We start from the raw sequence: 20,693 nt of genomic DNA, 5'->3' as shown, positions 1-20,693 counted from the left end.
GAAACAAGATTAATGGAATGATCTTAGGTAAATATTCTTTTGATATTGTCTGATTAGATAATATTATCATTAATTAAGTAAAAAAATATTCTTCCTGGGCCAAAGCACCTAACATGTAGAAACTGAAAAGACTGATTGTACTCAGGTTATGCCAGCGACGTTAAGATCAGAGACAATACATGCAAAATTACCTTTGTTTTTCAACTTTCAGTTTCAAGCTTTCTCTCAAATTAAAATGACACGTTACTTTTAGGGCAAACAGGATGTCCTAATAACAGAAAGCGTCGCCTAAGGTCACATTCTTCCGTGTGACAAGATCATTGGAAACTAAAATTACGTTAAGTGGGCAGAACGATATAATCATAATGGCATCATATTGCCATTATATTCTCTGTTTTAATCTTTTCAGGTAATGGTGTGTCATCGCTTGTCAGCGTTTATAATTCCTAACGCGGATTGCTTTAAATTCTTATTTTTTGCCTACACGTGTCATGAAAAAAAGAAGTATATTCCAACGTTGCGAGCCGGATGGACCAGACAGTAACGAAATGTTAGAATTCTAATTAACAGGAAATTTATACCTCGGCACGAGCACTGGTTTTGCATTTTCCAATGTTCTGTGATTACATAAAATCTTCCGGTCTCTTCGATATAAAAGAATGATCACAAAGCACATTAACAACAGCTTCACCGTCCAGTGAGTGAAAATATTTAACACCATTGTTAAGGTAAATGTTGATGTTAAATGTAAATGTTAAATGTTAATATGTTATGTCTACATATACAAATATCCACGACCTCAAATATTTATGTTATGGTGATTATACTAAGTAGTTTAATTACAGTTGTGACAATGTAGGATACTGTTTTTCCTTGTTTACAATAGCAGACTAACTCGACAACAGCAAGCGGAATGAATCCCGATAAGGAGTATCGCATTTGGTCCTTGGTTAGTCAGAAATACTTGGTTTTAACGAAAAATGGTGACAATACGCCAACTGTCGACTGCACAGGGACAGGACAAGAACAGTCAGGTATGTTGCCCTTCTCTGAATTTGTGGCATCTCCGCTTCTTTATTTACACCATTAATGTGGAAAAGAAATGAGTGCCTGAACTTTGAAAGATCTTTTAGACTCCATTCAAGGTTGCACTTTGCAATCCCATTCTTCAAGAGAACCTTGGTGAGGTCCTTGGCAACTCTTTCAAGTAATTCGTGTTCAGTTCGGTCTGTAGCTTATTGGTCACTGATTAGTTCTTACTTTATGCAACACCCTGTAAAAAAGTGCGTAGCGAAAGCTGTGTTTCCACAACATGATAGACACACCGATTCAGAACTATCGTTGATGTGGTGATGACTGAGCAAATACAATTGACATTTTGACAGTTCGGCTAATCAAAATAAACCAGTGATTTTTTGATCTCTTCAGCCTCAAAGTACTTCCTGAAGAAAATAAAGATACAACATGTTTCCTTCGTGTTACGATCGAATCATAGAGCTCGAAAGATATCAAGATTGGCCGTATTTACCTAGCTAGGAAAACTAGTGATAAGTCTCAAGCGTACAATGCGTCGAATATGTAGTAAAGGCTTTATTGGGTTTCAATTATCTTACACATGATTACGTAAAAAAAAAACAAAAAAAACAAAAAAAAAAAAAACGCTACCCTAAGGAAAAAAAAGAAAAAGACTAATAAACGGAAGAAAAGGTATAATACCCAAAGGACCCATGCAAGGTGCCACCCAAACAGAAAATTTAGTTAAAAAAGCTAAAAGTTACACAACTATATCTGCATATATGAATATGAAAAATACATTTAGTGTACGCTACGGGCAATGGCATGCCCACGATCTTACAAGTGACCAAGTGCACGGGCGTTCCACGTCAAATGTCGTTCGCAAAAGGCTTGGTATTTCTAGTGTGACGGAATTTTCAACCCAAACTTTCCTGAAGAGATTTTAATTCTAGGTTTTCACGATTTAGTTTCAAATAAAATAGTTACATTTGTGGCCATTTATCCCAAACCGAGTTGATTTCCATTCTTCGTTCTACCTTTCTCTTCAGCAAACTCAGCAAACTAGTGCGAAGCCTTGTGAAGCCCAGAGAAAACTCTCGCAATAAAATAAATCTACGATATTTTTCAGGCAAAGGCAAAAATTGCAAAAATACTTTTCCGCGATAGATAGTTTACTTTAATTGCGTGAATGTATAACTATGATATTTTCGAAAATATTGATCAAAATCTGGAGTGACAGAATTTTTATATGTGTTATATATTTCAGGTGTGATTTCACTCACTCGTAATACTAAAAGCGCAATCCCTGGGGAGGTTTCCTATCACTTTAAGTTCCGTGCTGATGATGGCACAGAATACGTATTACAGGTAGATAAACAGACGACTCCGGCTACAATCTACCTCCAGGTTGGTGTTGAAATAAGTAACTGCTACATTCCTTGCTAGCTTTTTGTAGCTTTTTGAGTTGAGAGAAAAGAACATCTAACTTCACTATTTCTAGGCCTAAAAAAAAAACTGTTGATTCAAGTCTCGTTGGGCTAGCCCAGGATTGATGCAGTATCTAAGAAGGCAATACGAAAAGGCTATCTTTCTGTCAAAAATTAGTACATCAAAGAGCATGGGCTTGTTAAGAACTCCTCCCCCCTCCCCCCGATCGACTGATTGCCAAATGTTTAGGGACGAATTCACGGGATTAGCACAGAAAGTATTCAGTTGTGAGCTTGCATCTTGTAACCGTGTCGTAGTTTCTAACTAACCGTCAGGACCCCTTCCCCCTCCCACCCATAAAAACAAACAAACAAACAAACTTGCCTCACGTCAGGAACAAAAATTTCGCCATAATCTAGAGCAGTCTCACTTTCTATCTCCTACAAACAGGAATAGAACAAATTGATTTGTGTGAGGCTATACATGAAAAATTCACCCGATCCTATACAATTCGTCAGCACTTCGAATGTCTTCATTTTACGTTGTCGTGTTTTGAGAGCGCGCGGCTACGAAATGTATCGAGATTTATTACGCACATGCAAAGCTACTGCTGAACTGCTCATTAGACTCGGTAAGTTCCGGTTGCCACTTCCACACTGTCCTTAATTTAAAAGCTCAGAATTCTTTAAATGAAACTCCTATTTATGAAAAGTTTGTAATTTGTAATCTGTTTGTTAACATATTAACTTATCATTATTTTTTTCTGTTTTCTTTCAACAGCCTTTCACAGAGGCGGACTCGACTACATCGGCTTTTGTGCCAGAGTCATTCATGATAAACTCTGGCCCTTTCAAGGCACTGAAAGTCGGAAACAGCGCGAAGTGTATCGCCTCTAGTAAAGACGGACATTTGTCCCTCAAATCATGGAAACTCGATAATCCCCATCCGGAAAGCATTTTCGTTGTTTCTGAGATAGACTGACTCACGACTGAAACAGAAAGCTAGTTTGCTAAAGGTTTGAACAGCAACATTTCGGCAATTCCAATATGTCTCGTGCTAACTTGCTGTCCAGAGTACATAAATTGAATTGCACTTAAAGCAGCTTAGTCAAAAAGTTTACGTTCGCGTAAATTTAAGTATTGCTATAATTATAAAGTGTTTATAAATTTATTATGTGACGTTCTAGCCAGCTGTCACTTTAAGTAATTTTGTACGAGTTTCTGAGAGCTCTTCCGTGTTTCATGTGTAAATGAACTGAACTTCTACTTACAGTTTTCTAGACATTTAACTCAAAAAGTACATACCTAGCTACAATGAAAGATCGTGTTAATTATGTGGAGTAACTCCTTTCATTGCTTTGTTAATTTAACCAATGATTCCCACAGTACTAGGAATCAGTATAAATTCTTCTTTTACCTACAGGAACGTACTTTTACGATCATGTACACGGGTGTATCAAGAAAGAGCGTTACACTAGTGTCGATTAGGTAACAGATACACCACGTAAACAATACCCCGTAGACTTGTTCGAAATCTCTTTTTGTTGTAATGCACAAGGACAGGAAAGTGAATTTGAAATATTAAAATAATTCAAAATCACGCGCGAAAAAAATCCAGCAGGGTTCTCAGTAATTTTTATAGTAACCGTTTTTATTCCCATTAAGGAAGATTTCATTTGTTTCCAGAAACCATTTTTTTTTTTCTTTCGTGTCCTCCGTGAGGTAGTATAAGTAACTGTTTGTAGCAGAAAGTGGAAGATTTGAGGAATAGATAAATTACCCCAAATATAAAATGAATAAAATGTTTACTGAGACAATAATTCATTTCCTTTAATTCGTTTGATCTTATTACTCGACTGCCCTGAATCATTGAATATTTGGAAAACAAGTCTTCTTGAAACACTCGAGCAAAACAGGATACAATGAGGTTACCCATCAGAGCGGGGCTGAGGGAATGTGTATGCTTTGTAGAATGTCTCGAAAAGCACTTTGTACTTTCTTGGGCATTTGCTCCATCGAGAACTTTCGAAAATCAGAAAATACAAAAACTAATGTATCTTTCACATCACACACAAAAAGATAGTTTTCACACAACTCATCATGATTGCAATTGAAACTACTGAAAGTTTTGTGAAACTGAAAAAGTTTATGACAGGAGCAAAGTTTGAAGGAAACTGAAATTAACTCGTACAGTGGAAATGATAAACACAACACACCGAAAAGCGACATCGTCATCATTGTAATAAGATGAGGGATTGCCTGAGTCTTCTTTAGCCCAAATTTATTTTATTGATCAAGATTCGAGAATCTTGCAAGAGGGTGAACTATCCCTTAAATGTTAGACAAGCAATCACCCTTTATCAACTGTTATTTTTAATATCTTGTCATACAGGACTCGATTGGTTTAAACGGTACCAAACCATTACTTTTTAACAGTTTCGAAGACACTATCGGTTGTCTGACAGGAGCATTAAAGCGCACGCGACAACATCAATAGGTATTATAAATAGTAGTAGTTTCGCGTTGCTTGATCATCGTTCACCGTGCTTAAATGCGACAAATTAAATTAAGGGAGAGAACGTGAAGCATATATTCATGGTTTCTTCTTCCTTTGCTGGGCAATACAAGTGATAATTAAACTGCCACTAACCATAATTCGAATCAATAAGTTTTTTGAAGTTGATTTTGTGATAATTATTAACGCTATAAGCGAACAACGTTTCGACCGTTCAAAGGCCATTTTCAAGTTCGATAGAAGAAAAAATAAACGTAGGCATAAATGATATGGTTAAAAACGCTAAAATATGTATCTGGAACAATAGGCGATAAAAATTTAAAAAAAAAAGTCTAATGCAAATGGTATGCATAGTTGTACAAAATATAACATTATAACTACAAGCTAAAAAAAAAAAGGTGAAGAGAATTATAAGTGTTGAAAACAAATACTTTCGCGCGGAGCGAGTCGCATTGTTTGTTGAATTTCGGCCAAAATTCTGATAACAAGCATTTCAAAAATGACAGTCGAGCTTGCTTTGGCACTTCTTGAGAATTCTAAAATTCTTTGCGATGTCCTCTGAATTCTTTGTCGGCAGATACAGAACTTAAAACAACATTAAAACATTTTAAAATGTTTTACTCTTGGCTTATGACTATGCGCAAAATCATCAAATACACTTACATTTGTGGGCTGAGAAGGACAAAAATACTAGCAGGCTTTTGGGAGGTGCTAAAAAAAGTACACAGCATTTATGGACTACAATAGGATGATTTGCGAGATTGCTCGGGTGGAAAAAAAAAAACAGAATTGAATTGCAAAATGCGAGAGGGTGCCAATGGCGGCCGCTTTTGAATATGCTTACACCCTTTAAAAAAACGTGGAATTAGCTTCAAATAGTGGTTTTGCAGCCAAAAATCATCCTATCTCTTTTCGTTAGTGTTTGACAGCCTTCGTGAAATGTTTAAAAATGTTCCTGTCACACTCGGATAATCTTGGGAAATCTTTAAGACGGGAGAAAATTGTTTTTACAAATCGACAAATCGAGTCTTATTTATATAATAAATGATAATCATATCATAAACGGTTGGAGCCAATAGTCCAATTTAGTTCTAGAAACGGATATCATCAATATGGCGTATCTGTATAATGATATCTACAACTTCAACAGCCGTTCCATTTTTTCCCGGAATGGGAAGGATGGCTAACGAGGGGGTGGCGGGGGGAGCAGGAGTAGAAAGAAGAAGTGATTATTTTCAGACTAAGTGTTACCGAGAATATAGCGTTATCTACCAAAGGCTTTAATTCATGCAGAGACAAAATAGGCGCAGGTGCTTTTCAAGCTCGTCGATCCTTCTTCCCGCACATTGGTAATGTTATAATCCTTCGTTTTAATTATTAATGTGAGTGCCTTAAGCACTGCATTAACACCGGGAGCAATAGATCTAATTGTTTTGGTAAATTATTTTATTATTTCGTAGAAATAAGGACACCTTTCTTTCTTTCTTTCTTCCTCTTGGAAGGTAAGATTATACTGAACGCGTGAAGCGATATAATAGTATGAACACCTCATCTATTACGAACTGAAATACGAGTGCCTGTTTTGCTCTTAATGGATTGCCACCCGCACAAGTAATGACGAAATAGAAGTTCTACTGTGTTAACCCTTTTTGTGGTTCGTAGCACTTGTAAACATATTTCGTTACCATGAAAACTGTCTCGAAGCTAAAAGGTGGGTGCTAATGATGTGGTCGAGGTTTCAAGCTGCAAGGGAAATATCACCTGCGAAATGGCTGAGACAAAATCGGTCACCTTCTCGCCTATTTTGGAACAGGCTTCGGACGAAGTATCAGTCGGAAGCTCTGAAACAGACTTGTCTCCCGATGGGATAAAGTTCGAGGAGGCCTGTATTGCTAGTTTGTCGAAAAGCGCCAGAAAATATCAGCTTCCAACTGAAGATGAAAGAAGAGTGCTTCGAAGGCGTAAAATAGCACTGCTAACACTTGGTTTCATTCTTCTTCTTGGTATTGGAGGAGTTGTAATTTACCTCGTTACAAGAGAACTCTATAACAGAGAACAACACTATTACAGCGGAGCAGTGAGTGAAAATAACACGGGATTTGCATCAGGAAACACAAGCGTAAAGGAACCTACCACAATCTTGGGCTCTTTCAACACCATACAGCCTTCCTCTGGTTAGTAAAAGATTTTTTTTTCCTTTTTTCGATTTTTTTGAATTGAATTATCTACAGCTTCTGCAATTATCTCATTACGTAAATAAAAGTGGAACTTCAAACTACTGCTAAAAAGTATCGAAATTATGTATTAATGTTTTCTCTTCATTTTTAACGACGGTAGAACAGGAATTGCAAGACTAGTAGCAAAAAGAAAGCTGAAACAAACCTACAGCCTTAATTTATGAAAAAATAAGTTATATTCATATGATAACAACAGGAATATTATAGAAAAAAACACATATATACGGTCTATGTAAAAGGAAATAGTTACTGGCTAGCAGTTAATTGCGGACCATTGTTAATCATTGATTGCTTAACAGCCATGATCATTTTTTTTCATTCCACGACGGAAGTCGTGATAGATTCTCGTATTTCCTAACTATTTGGTCAGGAATGGTTTTGTCTCCTCGCTTCTTTTCGGAATTATGTAAATAACTTAGAAACGAAAAAAATAAGACGGTAAAATTTGACTTTTTAAGAATCGTCTGAAAAATGATCACGTGGCAAAACCGGTTGCTAAGGAAGAGGTTAGACCGTTAGCCACGAAGGAAACCGACGTGTCATTTGACAGCAACTCCACAAGTATATCTGTCAGTTATAATTTAAGTCTCGATTAAAAAGGAACGTGCTGGAAGATTGAAAGATCGTGCGTAAGATTTGGTAATAAAGCTGGTCTGCCTCTATACAATGGTTTTTAAATTGTAGCTCAATTTGATTAAGGTGGCTCCATAGGGTAATCATTTATGGCGTTGAGCGCGCAAGTGTTCTGTTTTGAATGCCGTTTTTGCATTCGTATTTACACCCAGTCCTCTCAAACTAATTACATGTAATAAGCAATGATTAAGTAGTGTTTTACTATCATCTCTGTTAAAATTATTGGTTTTAGTCTTGAATTAGAAATACCCAAACAAATATGTTTTTTCTATTTTCTTTTTTTTTTTTTTTTTTTACTTTTCTATGGCTTTACTTGCGATTTCCTTGAATTTCCTTCGGTAAAATCTTCCAAAATTTTCACGGCATATCTCCTCCTGCGGAACAGAAATTTTAAACACGAAAAAAGTAGGGTTTGTAGAGGCAGGTTTTTCGATTTTTTCAAATTTACGTCTTTTACCGCTGCGAAAAAACTGGTCTTATAGATTTCCCTGAAAACATGACGAGCTCTGACTAATGTAAAATATTTACTACCAATCTGCCAAGTTTTACGAAATTTCATAAATGATATGACGTTGGTTTAAGGTTCCATCAGTGAAGGACAACTTTGTCGAATAATTAATGGACAAAATGACGCAGTTAGTGACGGCGTTGCTTTTATGATATTCCTGAGATTTGTTTGTAGCGTTACTTTGGATACATTCATCGGTAGTTTGTGAGAAAATTTGACCCCATCAGAAATTTTATGCAGAAGTGAAAAGCTTACGGCGAAATTTAGCAGCGGTAAAATGGCAGAAATGGTCAGGACTAAGTAGACTGATCGTTTCGACATTCACCATGCAACCCTTGCGAACTATAAAGGTCATATGTTTTCCATATGATTAAAGCCTTTGTGTTTTTCCCTTGTAGAATCCATTAACAAACAACTTTCCTGGCATTCAGTTCACACAACAGTTCGTCGTCTATCAGAGGAAACAACATCCGTTGCCAGGACGTTAACACCAACAACAGTAATTCAGTCTTCAGATCTGGTGACGCGTTATGAAACAAAAAATTGTAACCAGCAAAATCAACTTTCGCCCCGCCAAAGTTATCAAGTCCAACATCGACAACGTCACAATGGTTATCAAGACAGGACTCTACTAAGTTGTACACCACCTCCGAGCCAATAACGCATACGCCTAAATCTAGTGAAAGGAAGATTACAACTTCGTTTTACCTGGTCCATGGAACAAGTTCTTGGAATGATGATGATACTACTGAAAGGAAGACATCTTCAGAAAGTGGTTTTCTTACTCCAGTGTCGTCCTTGAACATCATTAGATCCACTGGGTACTTTACTGAAAGCAAAGCTAAGTCACCTGGTCTTCAGAACCCTAGTTATAGTACGTCGTCCCTGCCTACTAAGAAAAAGTCAACAACTGGAACCTTAACTTCAACAGCCCAGGATATTAGAACCTTGGTATCTGGAGTAACATCGCCTGGAAGTACAAATGTTTGGTCTTCTATCTCAACTGCAATCAGAAATTCGTCAAAGTTAAATAACTCTAAATCAACGGGATTGGGTGTCGACTTACTAATAACAACGAAGGAACGTGATCGTTCAAAGTTAGGTCCGACAAGTTCGTCCGCTGTCACGTACCATTGGGGTTCTGAAACAGTTAATCTAACAATAGGAGGGTCAGATATTTCTGCAAGTAGACTTTCACCCATCACAAATTCCAACCTGTCTTCCTCGTTGCCTTACAAGCTGTCAGAATCAACCAACGTCGTAAACTCTTTGGAGGGAAGCTTACCGGGAAACACTTTCAGTAACGAGTGGGTGTCCTCGCAGTCGATCTCGCCAATAACGCTAGATGGACAGTACAGCACCACGGTTAAAGAAACCAGCAGCTTAATGAAATCTTCTTTTTCTGATCAAAGCAGAAGCACATGGTCGATGCTAGTTTCTCTTACTCCCGCTGTCGGTTTCAGTATTCATGAGTCGGTGTCGTCTTTCAGAAAAGTCCACGAGACCAGCCAATCCGCACGGCTCAGTGAACTGATTTCCACAGAGAGTAAGCTGGTTAGTTCTGGATCTTTAAGGGACGATTTCACGCCTGTTGTAATGACACCATTTACTTCTTTGTCTCTATTTACCATTCAAGGATCTAGTGCAGTTGAAAAAGTCCTCACACCTACAAAAGCCACGTCACTTTCAGTCACACAAAGAACTAATCCTAGTCCTCGAAGTACCAACCAAGTAGTTTCGGAAACAGAAAAACACAGTCTTGCTATTTCCACATCGCTACGGTACACTCGTCATTATGGCATCTCAACAGCTGAAGATATCACCTCACTGAAAACTTTTACATTATTCTCAAGTCTTCTGCAAACAAGCCCATCAATAAGTCAGCCGCAATCTGTTATAAACGCAACATCATTTGGCGGTGCTGTGATACTAAATTCAAACTACGGCAAAAAATCATCGCTATTGGGTTCATCACCTGGTGAATTGACCTCTCTACCCGTTGCTATGGTTTCGTCACACAGCTCCGTCTCGTCACATACTACCTATGACTACCTGCCAACATTTGCATCAGAGGCGACCACCAACGGATTTTCATCTTGGATTGCTACCCATAATATTGCAAGTCACATCCCTTCATCAAACTCCAAGTCGGCCTTAGCCTCTAGAAAAATGAGCACACAACAATGGCATGCTGGACGTTCGACTGATTCGGTTCAACACCTGAATCCAAAGAGTAACGTAAAAGAACGTCTGGCGACTAATCTCACGATTCAAACTACGAAACGCGCGCACGCCAATCAGCAGACATTGCATAAGCGTACAAATGATGCCCTAGCAGTATCAACAATTACAATCAGTCCTATCACCACACCTATTTCTTCAAAGCAATCTACTGCATTGTCCAAAGGTCTCCAGTCAATTGCAAAATCCTTATCAGCTGGTCAGCTAACACCTAGGGGAATGTCTTCTCATTCCGAGAATACCCGGATATCGACTGTTACTTCTTCCGGGGAACATCTTACGTCTAGCAATCCCCATGAAACATCTCAGCACCAGACCTGGTATACAACCTTGACTGACCCTCTGGAGATTTCAACAATCACACGTTCAGCAATCACCCCAGTCATCTCAGATAGTAGAGGAATATCAACAGCTGAACCAGCTTCAAGGACAACGATTTCACAGTTAGATAATTCTAGGGTCTCGAGCAGCATCTCCTCCACACTGCGTCCTAGCTCTGGGGAAAGTCTAAACGTCAGTCTATCAACCAAGAAAGCCTATTCCGTTTCTTCCATGAAACTTTATAACACACTGGTTAATGGCTCAAGTGATTGGTTCATACCAATAAATGCAACTGTAAAGCAGAGCTCCATTGCCACAATGTCACCATCAATACAATCAACGATATTCTCGCTAAACAAGTCATCTGCAAGTCGTATCATTACCCTAGCGTCCAGCAATATATCTTTATACTTGCACAATATAACTTACTCACAGTACGCCTTGACAATAGAGACTGTAAGGATCTTTCCAAGTCCGACCTATACTTCTGCAACGCAGATAAAACCTTTGAAGACTACAGATTCTCACTCTTTCAGTGCTGTGCTGACCAATATCAGACCAACTTCGAACTCCACCGCGCGGTTTAAGATCATGGACGGTTCCTTGGTCATAAGGAACAGAAAATTTCACGAAGACCTGTCCAATCCAAACACGACGATGTTCAAAACCCTTGCGTATGAAGTGGAGGAAATAATTATGAACATTGTCTCCTTAGATGCTGAAGTAACTTCTTTCAGGAATGGAAGCATTATCGCAAGCTTTTACTTACTAGTGGCGTACAGCTCTCCATTCAGCGACCGCTATTATGCCCAGATGTTGAGCGAAGCTAATGAAACTCTATGGCGTGGTTACCAAGTGGAGAACATTACTGTCACCTTGAGAGCTGATGCGCGACGTTCAGCAGCGCGATTTCAAGATGATGGGGGCTTATCAAAAGCTGCCGTCGCTGCAATCTTCACGGTGTTTTCTGTTTTATTGATAGCAGTTGGATGCTTTGGAGTTTACATTTGCAAAAAGAAAGGATTATGCAAACAATCAAGAGTTAAACCTGCCGAGTAAGTAAAAACAAAATATGTTGATTTGGAACATCGTTATTGTTGTTACAGTCGTTGTTGCTGTTTTCCCTGTTGTTTTTCTTATTACGGCCACAGCTGTTGTTTGTGTCATTGTTTTTACACTGAACATTGGATGGTCTTCTTTCAGTCCTCTTCCAATTTCTAGTGATTTCTACTATAAAGTAATTATACAATGACATAATTTTTGTGGTTTCTTTAGCGTTTTCTTTAATTTCCTCGCCATATTTATAACATGTATTCATTCGTGGTTATTTTATTTTCGACTTTAAGTTCCCCCATCCCACCATCGGAGCTTGAGAAAATTCAGCCAGTTCACCGTGGTACTTGGGTAATGAACGACGAGCCATTCTTAAAAGTTGACGTACCTAAAGACCCCAACTACAGAAGTACCTCCTTCCACGAAACATTAAACATGAGAGTTATGGAAAGAAACATCAAAGAGACAGGTTGTGACCATGATTAGCTACGAAAATCTACTAGGAGTCCCTTTGAGCCAGAATACGCCAATAGCGAAGCGGATAGCGATTTAGGGACTAAGAGTGCTCTTCCGTCGGCCTCAAGAAGCGTGTCGAGCACGATGATGGAAGTTGATTACGTAGATCGTCCAATCAGTGGATCCTCAAGAAATACTTACTTAAACATAGCGTCAGATTCGACTCATTCTGAAGATGAGTGCTAAGGCGTCAAGAATGTACCATACTGTAAATATTTAAATGTAATTAAGACGGATTGCGCTCAAAAGTTTTTGAGCGATATGAGCAAAAATTATTTTTTTTAAAAATCTACTCACAGCATGGTAACATTTTGAATACGATTTAAAACATCTCACTGTAATTAATTTCAACTAACGCTAAACGTACGCTTTAATTAAAATATGGATAACTTTAAGTTCAATTTTCTCTCGCGGGGTCACCTCGCGAGTTTAAGTCTCGATAAGCTTCTCTTACCATTATTCAAAGTACCATGCCATGAGGTTTTTTGGTAACTTTATTTTTGCCATGGCTCGAATGTTCCGCGGAAATCATCTTAATTTTATCACTGTTTTTCGAATGCTAAGTCGGAAAAGTGTAACTGTTAAAGTAGAATTTGTTTGCAAACAAGGTTGATTCAGTTTCACCCTAAAATATTTGACTGTTCTAATCACATGGAAATAATTAAATTTAGTTCATTAGGATCATTATTTAAAATGAATTCACTCTCTTCGATGTGATTATCACAGTGTTATCTTTAGCTTCAAATAGATCTACAGATGCAGAATTGCATCTCAGTGCAACGCTGACACCGATCAGTTGGTTGGTTGTTTTATTTATTTATTTATTTATTTATTTATTTATATATTTTATAATCAACTTTTATGATTTAATTGGTGAGATGTCTTAATGATTTTACCACCTTGATAGATATAGATGTAAATGTAGAAATAAAGCACTGGTTGGAATGCTAGGCATTTTGAACTTTTCTTCAGCCCAACATCGTGCGACTATTGGTTTTGCTACCGATTGCACTGAGTGGCAACGAAGTGGTTTTGAAGCTTCCCTTACCACTGGCCTATTGATTGTGCTAGAAAACACATAGTTTAATTTTAATAGGTCTTAAGAGATTTAACTGAAATTAAATCATTGAAATTAAATCATGCCTTTTTACTGACCCATGACGGGACGCACGGCGCTTCTACTGTAAGTGCCGTAGAGAAATGGTAGGAAATTTTCCTAGCATTCCTTACATACTCTCACTAGGGTTCTCCGTCTTGCGGCCAGGGATGGCGTCATAATCTGTTTCAGTGACATGTCGATGATATTAAATAAAAAAATTAACCAGAAAGGGCCGATGGAATATGACACAAGCTTAAAATGGTAAAACAAACCCCGCAAAATTTTCATCAAGTAACAAGAAGGTACTAACAGGACCTTTTCTTCAAATTGAAATTACTAAAATTGACAACTTTGCACCATTTTTAACATGAACGCATAAAAAGAACGTTTAGTCATATTAAAATTAAAAACTCGACCAGAGCAGTTAAATATTTATAAGGCAGACTAACGTAGCAGTGCATCATAAACAGAAGAATTTCTAAACGATTTACAAGACTCAGTGTTTTTACGAGTTACACCCACAGCCTTTGGGGAATACAGCCCTCTTCTCATAGCTAAAGCTATTTTTGTAATAGTCTGTGCGTGGTAATGGAACATTGAGTTTATTCACAGAGTCCCTTAGGTCATATGCGATTTCTCGTCTTTCAAATTTAGAACTGAGGTAGTTGGAGCCAACCAGTGCAGAGACCTGTAAACCATCGTAGCTCTTTGAATACAAATGTATTTCACTTGTGGAAATCTATCGATTTGCACAGTACTTGGGTTAGATATTCTTTCCCATGTCAATTTTCTTTTTTCCCGCATGTTTTCGCACGCATTTCACTTGTGGGAGTCTGTCGCTTTGGACAATGCTTAAGATGGAGATTGTCGCCCATTTATATTTTTTAGTCTCGTGTTTTTTCGCGCGTTTAGCGATGCGGCACACTCGGGTTTTTGGTGTGGAGATCCCAAACTATGTTTACGGGGCTCTTTAAAAATGCTAGTTTTGGCCGTTCACCAATTCTACACAAACGTATTTTACTTTGGAAGTCTATCGATTTGCACAGTGCTTAGGTCGGTGATTCTCGCCCTTATCAACTTTCTTTTCTCTGGTAAGTATTCCATCGTTTAGAGATGCGCCACACTTGCGTTTTTGGTGCGGGTATCCCAACCAGTCTTTCCCTAACTTTTTAAAGATGCAACTTTTAGCCCTCCCCTAAATCTACACACGTGTATTTAACTCGTGGAAGTCTATCGATTTAAACAGTGTTTGGGTTGGAGATTCTCGCCCATATCAACTTTCTTTTTTCTAGTAAGTTCTCACGCGTTAAGAAATGTGCCCCACTCGCGGTTTTGGTTTCAGGATCTCAAACTGTGCTTACTGGACTTTTTAAAAATGCTAGATTTAGCCCTTTTCCAAATATACACAGGTGTATTTCACTTGTGGTAGTCTGTCCCTTTGGACAATGCTTGGGTTAGATATTCTCGCCCATTTATATCTTTTTGTGCCGCGTGTTTTCGCAAGCTTAGAGATGCGCCCCACTCGCGGTTTTGGTGTGAGCATCTCAGACTATGCTTACTGGACTTTTTGAAGATGCTAGAGTTGTCCCTTTCTCAAATCTACAGACGTGTATTTCACTTGTGAAAGTCTATCGATTGGGACGGTGTTTAGGTTGGAAATTGTCGCCCATATCAACTTTCTTTTCTCTTGTAAGTTCTCGTGCGTTTAGAGATGCGCCACACTTGCGTTTTAGGTGCGGGGATCCCAACCAATGCTTCCCTAACTTTGTAAAGATTCTACTTTTAGCCCTACCCCAAATCTACAGACGTGTGTTTCAATTGTGGAAGTCTATTGATTTGGAGAGTACTTGGGTAAGAGATTCTTGCCTATATCAATCCTCTTCTCGCTAGTATGTTCTCGCGCGTTTAGAGATGCGCCACACTCGCATTTTTGGTATCGGGATCTTTAACTAAGTTTACTGGACCTTTTAAAGACGCTAGATTTGGCATTTGCTCAAATCTACAAACGGTTATTTTACTTGTGGAAGTATGTCGCTTTTAACAATGCCTGGGCTATAGATTTTCGCGTATTCATATCTTTTTTTTTACTTTCGTGTTTTCGCGTGTTTAGCAATGCGGCAAACTCTCGTTTTCGCTTACAGGGTGCTTTAAAATTGCTAGTTTTGGCCCTTCCTCAAATATACACAAACGTATTATACTTCTGGAATCTCTCAATTTGGACAGTGCTTAGGTTGAAGATTCTCGCCCATATCAACTTTCTTTTCTCTCGTAAGTTCTCGCCCGTTTAAGTGATGCGCCACATTCGCGTTTTAGGTGCAGGGATTCCAACCACTGCATACCTAACTTTTCAAAGATGCTACTTTTAGCCCTCCCTTAAATGTACAAACGTGTATTTCACTTGTGAAAGTCTATTGATTTGCACAGTACTTGGGTAAGAGATTCTCGCCTATAGCAACTTTCTTTTCTCTAGTAAGTTCTTGCGCGTTGATAAATACGCCACCCTCGCATTTTAGGTGCGGGGATCCAGACGAATGCTTACCTAACTTTTTAAAGATGCTACTTTTAGCCCTCCCCAAAATCTACACACTTGTATTTCACGTGTGAAAGTCTCTCGAGTTGGACAGTGTTTAAGTGAACGATTCTCGCCCGTATCAACTATCTTTTCTCTTGTAAGTTCTCGCACGTTTAGAGATGCGCCACACTCGCGTTTAAGGTGCAGAAATCCCAACCAACGCTTACTTATCTTTTTACAGATGCTACTTTTAGCCCTCTCTCAAATCTACAAACGTGTATTTCACTTCCTGAAGTCTATCGATTTGGACAGTGCTTGGGTGAGAGATTCTCTCCCATATCAACTTTCTTTCCTCTTGTAAGTTCTCGCGCGTTTAGAGATGCGCCACACTCGCAAGGTGCAGAAATCCCAACCAATACTTCCTTAACTTTTTAAAGACGGTAGTTTTAGACCTCCCCCAAATCCACAAACGTGTATTTAACTTGTTGAGGTCTATCGATTTGGACAGTGCTTGGGTGAAAGATTCTCACCCACATCAACTTTCTTTCCTCTAGTAGGTTCTCGCGCGTTTAGAGATGCGCCACACTCGGGATTTTGGTGTCGGGATCTTAAACTATGCTTACTGGACTTTTTAAAGATCCTAGATTTGGCCCTTTCTCAAATCTACACACGTGAATTTCACTTGTGGACGTTTATCGATTTGGACAGTGCTGAGGTTAGAGATTCTCGCCCATATCAACTTTCTTTTCTTCCGTAAGTTCTAGTGCGTTTAGGGGCGGGGAGGCAAATCAATGCTTACCTAACTTTTTAAAGATGCTACTTTTAGCCCTACCCCAAATCTACACAAGTGTATTTTACTTGTAAAAGTCTATCGATTTGGACAGTGTTTAAGTGAACGATTCTCGCCCGTATCGACTTTCTTTTCTCTTGTAAGTTATTGCGCGTTTAGAGATGCGCCAACTCGCGTTTTAGGTGCGGGGATCCTAAGCAATGCTCACGTAACTTTTTAAAGATGCTACCTTTAGCCCTCTCCCAAATCTACACACGTATATCTTACTTGTGGAAGTCTATCGATTTGGAAAGTGCTTGGGTTGCAGATTCTCGGCACTATCAACTTTCTTTTCTTTCATAAGTTTTCGTCCGTTTAGAGATGCGCCACCTTCGCGTTTTAGGTGCGGAGATCCTAACCAGGACTTACCTAATATTTTAAGGATGCAACTTTTAGCCCTCCGTTAAATGTAGACACATGTATTTCACTTGTGGAAGTATATCAATGCTTGGGTAAAAGATTCTCGTAAATATAAACTTTCTTCTCTCTTGTAAGTTCTCGCGCGTTTAGAGATGCGTTACACTCGCGGTTTTGGTGTAGGCATCTTAAAAACTATAATTGCAGGACTTCTTGAAGTAGCTAGAGTTGGCCCTTTCTCAAATTTACACACGTGTATTTCACTTGTGGAAGTCTATCGATTTGGACAGTGTTTAGGCTGGAGATTCTCGACCATATAAACTTTCTTTTCTCTCGTAAGTTCTCGCACGTTTAGTGATGTGCTACACTTGCGTTTTAGGTGGGGGAATTCAAACCAATGCTTACCTAACTTTTTAAATATTCTACTTTTAGCCCTTCCTCTAATCTACACCCGTGTTTTTCACTTGTGTAAGTCTCTTAATTTGGACAGTGCTTGGGTAAGAGATTCTCGCTTATATCTACTTTCTTTTCGCTAGTAAGTTCTCGCACGTTTAGAGATGCGCTACATTCACAATTTTGGTGTCGGGATCTTAGACTATGTTTACTTGACTTTTTAAAGATGCTAAATTTGGCCCTTTGTCAAATCTACACACACGGAAATCGCGAGTGTGGCGCATCTCTAAACAAGCGAAAACACGAAAGAAAAAATAAATAAATGGACGAGAATCTCCAACTCAAGCATTCTCCACAACGACAGACTACAACAAGTGAAATACACGTGTGTAAATTTGAGAAAGGGCCAAATCTAGCTTCTATAAAAAGTCCAGTAAGCATAGTTTGAGATCCCAAAACCAAAACCGTGAGTGGGGCGCATTTTTTTTTACGCGTGGGAACTTACAAGGGAAAAAAAAAAGTTGATATAGGCGAGAATCTCTCACCCAAGCACTATCCAAATCGATAGACTTCCACAAGTAAAATACACGAGTGTAGTTTTGCAAGAGGGCTAAAAGTTGCACCGTTAAAAGATTAGGCTGAGCATCAGTTGGGATTCCCGCTTTTAAAACGCGAGTGTGGCGGATCTCTAAACTCGTAAGAGCTTACGAGAGAAAAGAAAGTTGATAGGGCCGAGAATCTCTCACCCAAGCAGTGTCCAAATCGATAGACTTCCACAAGTGAAATACACGTGTGTAGATTTGGGAGAGAGCTAAAAGTAACATGTTTAAATAGTTAGGTAAACATTGGTTAGGTTCCCGCACCTAAATCGCGGGTGTGGCGCATCTCTAAACGCGCGAGAACTTACGGGAGTAAAGAAACTTGATGTGGGCGAGAATCTCCAACGCAAACACTGTCGAAATCGATAGACTTCCACAGTTGAAATACACATGTGTTGATTTGTGAGAGGGTTAAATGTAGCATCTTTAAATAGTTAGGTAAGCACTAGTTGGGATCCCGGCACCTTAAACGCGAGTGTGGCGCATTTCTAAACGCGCGAGAACTTACCAGAGAAAGAAAGTCGATATGGCCGAGAATTTCCAACCTAAGCACTGTCGAAATCGATAGACTTCCACAAATGAAATACACGTGTATAGATTTGAGGGAAGGGCTAAAAGTAACCTCTTTAGAAAGTTAAGTAAGCATTGGTTAAGATCTCTGTACCTAAAAAGCGAGGGTGGCGCATCTTTAAACGCGCGAGAACTTACGGGAGAAAAGAAGGTTGATATGGGCGAGAATCTCAAACCCAAGCTTTGCCCAAAACAATAGACTTCCACAAGTGAAATACACGTGTGTAGATTTGGGAGTGGTCTAAAAGTAGCATATTTAAAAAGTTAGGTAAGCACTGGTTGGGATTCCCGCACCTAAAACAGGAATGTGGCGCATTTCTAAACGCGCGAGAACTTACCAGAGAAAAGACAGTTAATGTGGGCGAGAATCTCCAACCCAAACACTGTCGAAATCGATAGACTTCCACGAGTGAAATACACGTGTGTAGATTTGGTGGAGGGCTAACAGTTGCATCTTTGAAAAGTTAGGGAAGCACTAGTTGGGATCCTCACACCTAAAGCGCGAGTGTGGCGCATCACTAAACGCGCGAGAACTTACGAGAGAAAAGAAAGTTGATATAGACAAGAATGTCGAACCCAAACAGTGTTCAAATCGATAGTTTTCTACAAGTGAAATATACGTGTGTAGATTTGAGGGAAGGCATTGGTTAAGATCTCTGTACCTAAAAAGCGAGGGTGGCGCATCTTTAAACGCGCGAGAACTTACGGGGGAAAAGAAGGTTGATATGGGCGAGAATCTCAAACCCAAGCTTTGCCCAAAACGATAGACTTCCACAAGTGAAATGCGCGTGTGTTGATTTGAGAGAGGGCTAAATGTAGCATCTTTAAACAGTTAGGTAAGCCCTAGTCGGGAGCCCCGCACCTTAAACGCGAGTGTGGCGCATTTTTAAACGCGCGAGAACTTACCAGAGAAAGAAAGTTGATATGGGAGAGAATCTCCAATCTAAGCACTGTCCAAATCGATAAACTTCCACGAGTGAAATACATCTGTGTAGATTTGGTGGAGGGCTAACAGTTGCATCTTTGAAACGTTAGGGAAGCACTAGTTGGGATCCTCACACCTAAAGCGCGAGTGCGGCGCATCACTAAACGCGCGAGAACTTACGAGAGAAAAGAAAGTTGATATAGACAAGAATGTCGAACCCAAACAGTGTTCAAATCGATAGTTTTCTACAAGTGAAATACACGTGTGTAGATTTGAGGGAAGGCTTAAAGTAGCATCTTTAAAAAGTTAGGTAAGCATTGCTTGCGATCCTTTCACCTAAAAAGCGAGTGTGGTGCATTTCTAAACGCGCGAGAACTTACGAGAGAAAAGAAAGTTGATATGGGGGAGAATCTCCAACCCAAGCACTGTCCAAATCGATAGACTTCCGCAAAAGCAATACACGTGTGTGGATTTGGGGGAGGGCTAGAAGTAGCATGTTTAAATAGTTAGGTAAACATTGGTTAGGTTCCCGAACCTAAAACGCGAGTGTGGCGCATCTCTAAAACCCGCGAGAACTTACGGAGAAAAGAAAGTTGATAGGGGCGAGAATCTCTCACCCAAGCACTGTCCAAATCGAAAGACTTCCGCAAGTGAAATACACGCGTGTAGATTTGGGGGAGGGCTAAAAGTAACATCCTTAAAAAGTTATTTAAACATGAGTGAGAATCTCTCTCCCCATGAGGGAACGCAAATGACTTTTACTGTAGGTATCTCTTCCTGGTGTTTTTTTTTTTTTTCTTTTAATTCTATGAGAACAGGGCTGTATTCCTCTAAGGCTGTGGGTGTAATTCGTAAGAACACTGAGTTCTTATAAGTCGTTTAGAAATTCTTCGATCCCGTTCAAATTTATGTTGCTAGCAGACGGGTGGGCACTTTATATGTAG

The 20,693-nt window shown here is 39.2% G+C and overlaps 1 protein-coding gene and 1 pseudogene across 5 annotated transcripts; both read left to right on the top strand.

Annotated features, from left to right (window-relative positions):
• The first annotated feature begins 321 nt into the window (after positions 1 to 321).
• On the top strand, positions 322 to 4,261 carry LOC110068730 (uncharacterized). Of its 4 annotated transcripts, none has more exons than XM_020776154.2 (4): positions 322 to 697; positions 887 to 1,034; positions 2,282 to 2,421; positions 3,223 to 4,261. In XM_020776154.2, the coding sequence occupies exons 2-4, from the start codon at positions 914 to 916 to the stop codon at positions 3,421 to 3,423; spliced, it is 462 nt and encodes a 153-aa protein (XP_020631813.1). In that variant the 5' UTR covers positions 322 to 697; positions 887 to 913; the 3' UTR covers positions 3,424 to 4,261. The 4 variants fall into 4 exon arrangements, with proteins under 4 accessions (XP_020631813.1, XP_020631797.1, XP_020631805.1 ...); XM_020776138.2 differs by having other exon boundaries at positions 322 to 728; positions 906 to 1,034; XM_020776146.2 differs by having other exon boundaries at positions 322 to 728; positions 890 to 1,034.
• A 2,085-nt stretch (positions 4,262 to 6,346) lies between these two features.
• Positions 6,347 to 13,602, top strand: LOC110069459 (uncharacterized; annotated as a pseudogene). Its single transcript, XR_016207267.1, has 3 exons — positions 6,347 to 7,130; positions 8,733 to 11,951; positions 12,243 to 13,602. The product of XR_016207267.1 is annotated as an uncharacterized LOC110069459 (transcript).
• The last annotated feature ends 7,091 nt before the right edge of the window (positions 13,603 to 20,693 follow it).

The sequence above is a fragment of the Orbicella faveolata genome, unplaced genomic scaffold (genome assembly GCF_042242905.1).
Source record: "Orbicella faveolata isolate gen_17 unplaced genomic scaffold, um_ofav_v1 contig_2, whole genome shotgun sequence".
In the NCBI taxonomy this organism is placed as follows: Eukaryota; Metazoa; Cnidaria; class Anthozoa; order Scleractinia; family Merulinidae; genus Orbicella; species Orbicella faveolata.
The sequence above is the reverse complement of the archived record's forward strand: the minus strand, read 5'-3'. Positions and strand labels throughout refer to the sequence as shown.

What these genes read in the sequence shown, in the direction of transcription:
- LOC110068730 (XM_020776154.2), top strand. Translation starts at nt 914, where the DNA reads ATGAATCCCGATAAGGAGTATCGCATTTGGTCCTTGGTTAGTCAGAAA. An exon ending in GACAGGACAAGAACAGTCAG is followed by an intron (nt 1,035 to 2,281) that starts GTATGTTGCCCT and finishes TATATATTTCAG; the next exon opens with GTGTGATTTCACTCACTCGT. An exon ending in CGGCTACAATCTACCTCCAG is followed by an intron (nt 2,422 to 3,222) that starts GTTGGTGTTGAA and finishes TTCTTTCAACAG; the next exon opens with CCTTTCACAGAGGCGGACTC.